This window comes from Opisthorchis viverrini (assembly GCF_000715545.1).
Source record: "Opisthorchis viverrini unplaced genomic scaffold opera_v5_38, whole genome shotgun sequence".
Classification (NCBI taxonomy): Eukaryota; Metazoa; Platyhelminthes; class Trematoda; order Opisthorchiida; family Opisthorchiidae; genus Opisthorchis; species Opisthorchis viverrini.
The window spans coordinates 567,459-572,223 of NW_008751695.1; the positions used below are offsets into that span (position 1 = coordinate 567,459).

General features: G+C 44.4%; 1 protein-coding gene across 1 annotated transcript; it reads left to right on the forward strand.

Moving 5' to 3' along the window:
- Positions 1 to 337: 337 nt before the first annotated feature.
- Positions 338 to 637, forward strand: T265_02917 (hypothetical protein; the record flags this gene model as incomplete). The annotated part of the gene is made up of 1 exon (XM_009167281.1): positions 338 to 637. The coding sequence occupies one exon, from the start codon at positions 338 to 340 to the stop codon at positions 635 to 637; it is 300 nt and encodes a 99-aa protein (XP_009165545.1).
- Positions 638 to 4,765: the final 4,128 nt, after the last annotated feature.

A 4,765-nucleotide genomic window follows, 5' to 3' on the forward strand; every position in this document is an offset into this window, starting at 1 on the left:
ATATATACTGAGGCTTGGATCGCTCAGTGGGTGAAGCCGTCGCTTCTGTTTTAATGCCTGCAGGAATTCACGCGGACATTTGAACGGTTGAGGAATTATGCCACGTATATTTGGATTTCTTGCCGCGTTACCTGTGCTATCAGGAATGTGCAAGACATTTCCAGGGAATGCGGCTGTCGATTTCACGCGTTTTCTCGTAGGAACTAAAGCGAGATGAGTCATCTACGCTACCGCGTGAATTTGCTGCTTTCCCATTGTGACTCAGGTAATAAGATGAGGGCTAGAATACTTCCAACACACACAGAGAGATCACTTTTAGCCGTTCCGCGTCTGTGGTATGCAGGCGCAAACCCTTCACGCCCGTGCGAATGATACATCCGTTCAAGGAACATCCATGCTTCAAGTGGCCCAAATACAGGGTTTGCCTGTTCCGTCAAACAGGCTGTCAAATTGTAAAGTAATCGACATTCTCAAGTGCCCTTATGCTACGGACAGTTGTATGGACCAAGATTACCGGGGAATTCTGCCTGTACACCGAAAATTAGTCCTTGAAAACGAACGTTGTGAATTTGGAGCCTACGAGATGGGTGGAACACTTGGAGCGCATGAGTATCGAGAACCGGAGAGTGTACGTTGATGTAAACCGTTTTCCTTTGTACGGTGTGTAATAGATACATATGTCGTGGCCAAGGGATAAATATGAAACACAGTCTCTAGCACACAAGCTGTTTGAGACCTGCTCGACGGGCGATGTGGCTGCAGACTGAAAGTCGGCGTACGTTCGTGCAGTTGGGAATCAATCCTGTCTTTCATTCAAGTCTTCACGAACAAGAGTGCGTTTCCTATCTTTTGTCCAGTTCTGACCGGACAGCAGTTGTTTGCATTAGTTTGGTTCATTGTTTCCACAGCTAGTTTTCGGTGCTCGCTGAACACGAAACCAAACAGAAGGATTAGCCAGGGTGATGAATCTACAACGTTTTGATCGAGCAAAGACGCACTGGAATATCAGTTGTAGGTGGTACTAGAACCTGACGCTTTCACGTCGCTCTCGTTCTAAAAGTGAGTTGGTGAGTTCTCACCAAAGAGTTGGACAGTTTTTTTTATTATTATAACTAATCAATAACGCATATCTTTGGCCATACTGGGATTTGAGCTCCGGATTTCTGACATACGAAACAAGCACGTATCCACTACTCTTGTAACGTTGGATACAACTGATGAGGCATGCGAGTCGTCTGTGGGTTTCACTTAAATCCACTTCGCGTCTCTTGAATTTGTGGAGTCGTTTTGTAACATTTGCTTGCACTTGAGTAACAGTCAATGAATATCCAGGAAAGTTTAGGAAGCTGCGTTGAAGGAGAAGATGGATATTCGGTTTTCGTAAACAAGATGCGTATGAGAGTTTTACTGCCCTGTCCAATAGTCTGTAACTGTTCAGTTAGTGTTTTCTATCGAACAACTCCGCGGCGAAAGCCTTCTTCCTTTCGCTTTTACAGCTGGAATGATCTGCTTCACCACGTTTGATCATCTGGGCGGATTCACACTTCACTGGTGTGATTGGTTCGCCCGATGAACCAGCAAAGGTTCTGGTTGTGTCGATCGATTGATCTGCATTTCGGAACTTCTCAGTACGGAAGGATGAAACCCGCTGGACAACTTCTGACTGTTTGTACATGGCTGTGGGTCTCATAAAATTCGCATTCGGACAGACCAAAACCGAAAGGGCATTGTAAGCTCATTTTGTATTTTTCATCAGAAATATCAGGATCCGATCCACATTTTTTCCCGCCAAGATATTCTTTCCTAGCATAGCACTTCTTAGTGGACTTTTGAGCCCATTCGACCGTGCAAATAGACCAAATCAAGATGGTACTGACGAATCAGAGACGCTCCACACTACTGTGTAGTGCGACAAGGGACTTCAAAAACCCCAAATGTCTGCTTCGCGCCCACCAAACACGAGGAAATGTTTGTTTTAACCGAACCTATCCTGACTAGCACTTTCGTAACAATTCAACGCTTTCAATTTCTAGATTACGGTTAACTTTGCGGAACTGTCCGCACACTTCACTGTCTAAGCCCCAATCACAATGTAGGACTAGAGTTCCCATTTTCCCCCAGTTTGTACTTGGCTTGTGAGTCGTGGTTGAATTCGGTCGGATGAATTCGGTCGCTTCTTAAAATCCCCACATATTGATCACATAATTTCATTCCGTCCGGTGACAAAACAAGCAGTTGACGACACCCCTAGGAGGGCACTTCAAGAGACGAAGATGGAAGGGAGATTTCTGTATTTTTCTATTTTTTCCCACCAAACTCGCTTATACATAGCCAGCAGCTGATTTTTTTCTAGTACACACGTTAAAAACTTCCCTTGGTATCTTACCAACACATAAGATCATAGCTGAAAGGAAGTCTCAGTTGAATCACTACGAATTCCACCTGACAAATACACTGTTTTATCCAAATAACAGTTGGTGTACTTAGTACTCGTGTTCGGGTATCCGAATGAATAAAAAGCGCAAGGGATTTGTATAGTCACGTGGTAAATCGATCACACTAGTCGACAGATACATCTGAGAATCCATCACCGACGGTTGCTTATAGCCAGTGTATACATTCTGTTAGACACAGAGGAATTGCTTCGCACACTATTAATTTGGATAGGAACACATAAGATGTCTTCCTATTTTCAAACCTCGAGATCCCCGTCGCCAAGAGCTACCAAATGAACCGCCTAGTATTGATCCCTTAAAAAAGATTTGATAAACGTCCAACTTGATGAAAGTGCTGTGATAAATATCATTACTAACGTGTTCAATAAGCCTGAGAATTCGATCTGTACATTCGCTAATAGCCGTTCTTCCAAATCATTGTAGTGTTTTATTGATCATCAGTTGTATTGATTATTTCAACTCACTGGCGGACTTTAATCTGTTTTAGACTTTGTATTTCGAGATTCCTCGCTGACACACGAACCGGATTATACCTGGGTTATCTGAGGCTATGGTTGATGGATAAAGCCCAATACTGTTTAGGAAACGGAGGTTCAGACAAGCGTATAATCCCTCTTTGGGACGATTAGATGATACTGGAGGAGGGTACAGTGCCATGATCTTATTCCTTCAGTAATTCTACGCTCAAGTGTGACTGTTGAGTCAGCGCTTCAGGCAGGTCTTCTCAAAGAAAGAAGCGATAAAGCAAGGTTTGGCAAGGAATAGCGTTCGCATACTGGGTCAAGCAAGAACGAAGAGAGAACGCGAATTTATGGAGGCATGGTACTCCACTGAAGACGCTATCAATAAACATCGAAACTGATCCCATTTACCAAACACTAAGAGCGAGAGAACGCCAGAACCACAGAGCTTTGAGCTGCAAAATAACCAGACGAGGAACCCATAACAGAAGCAGGAAAAATTCCACTCAGATGGACACATCAATTGGATTGGAGGCGCCCAACCACACCACCGAATTAACCGGCGGACGCAGAAACACCAACCGTTGCAGTGGAGAAAATAGGGCGGTGCAGGCGACCAATCAAGCTCGAGAACGCCAGACCACAACGCAATGCCAATCAAGGCCAGAGAACAAATTACTAAAAGTAGAAAGCGTTGGGATAATCAATCAGCACAAAGGAACACAGACCACAACACAACCAAGATCACAAACAGACCAATAGATTCACGAAACTCGTTCCCCCCAAGTAGACGATAACATCAGAAAACCGGATAGTCTTCAAATACTATATAAAAGCACGCAGGCAAGGGAGAAGTACCCACTCAAGTGTGCACTGATGATGTCTCCTCGTTTGGTGACGAAACATTTGCGAACCCACTGCTGAGCTCGGTGAACAGATCAACGGCCGCCTGATCAACAATCACTAAGGTTTCTCACTCGACCTTCCGGTGGACTGTAGTATCACGTTGAGAGAATATGATGCAATGAAACAGAGATCAGCACACAAGATGACGAGCTGTGAAGAGGGAAACAACCCGAATCTCGGGAACCCTTAGAAGAGTAGTGTGAGTGGGAGCAACGAAGGTAATACCTTGGGTGACGGCACCCGGTAATGTCCCATGTGTGCTGGTGACGGTAGCTTCCGCATGAGGGGACCCCATCGAACGAAACGTTTATGTCTTTCCTAATTAATAAACAACAATAATTAATGATAATTAATAATAATTAGTAAATAAACATTGTCACTGTTAGAATGGCAATGACCAGGCCTTTGTTCGAAACAGCAGCGTTGACCACCAAGCTACTTATTTAGTTATCTGATAGTGTTAGACACAGTTGAAGTCGGGGGAGTACTACCATCATTTGGATGCCTATCAACTTGCGGTGCTTCTGTTCATATGCCTTTTGCAAATAAGTGCTCCGGATACGTTTACGATTCTTGTTTAACTTTGTGACCGATGAAATCATGAGGCGAACGCCTGAAGGCCTCTAAAACGCCGGTGTTCAAATAGCCTGTGAAAACAAACTTGTCTGGAATAAGCAGACGACATCGTTCTCATGTTCGGAGAGAAGGAAAAGGCGCAAGAGTTCTCGGATGAAGTGACCAAGGTCATCCCAGCCTTTGGCATGCAGTTTGCACCCACATGGTGTAAGGTCATGTCCATGAAAGTGCAGTCACTGAACATGCCACTTACAATCCAGGGAGATGCACTGGAAGTTGTGGAGCGTTTCACGTATCTTGGAAGTTGTATTAGTTCTGACTGTAGCGTGAAAGATGAGGTGAATGCACGAATCTGCAAGGCTCGGG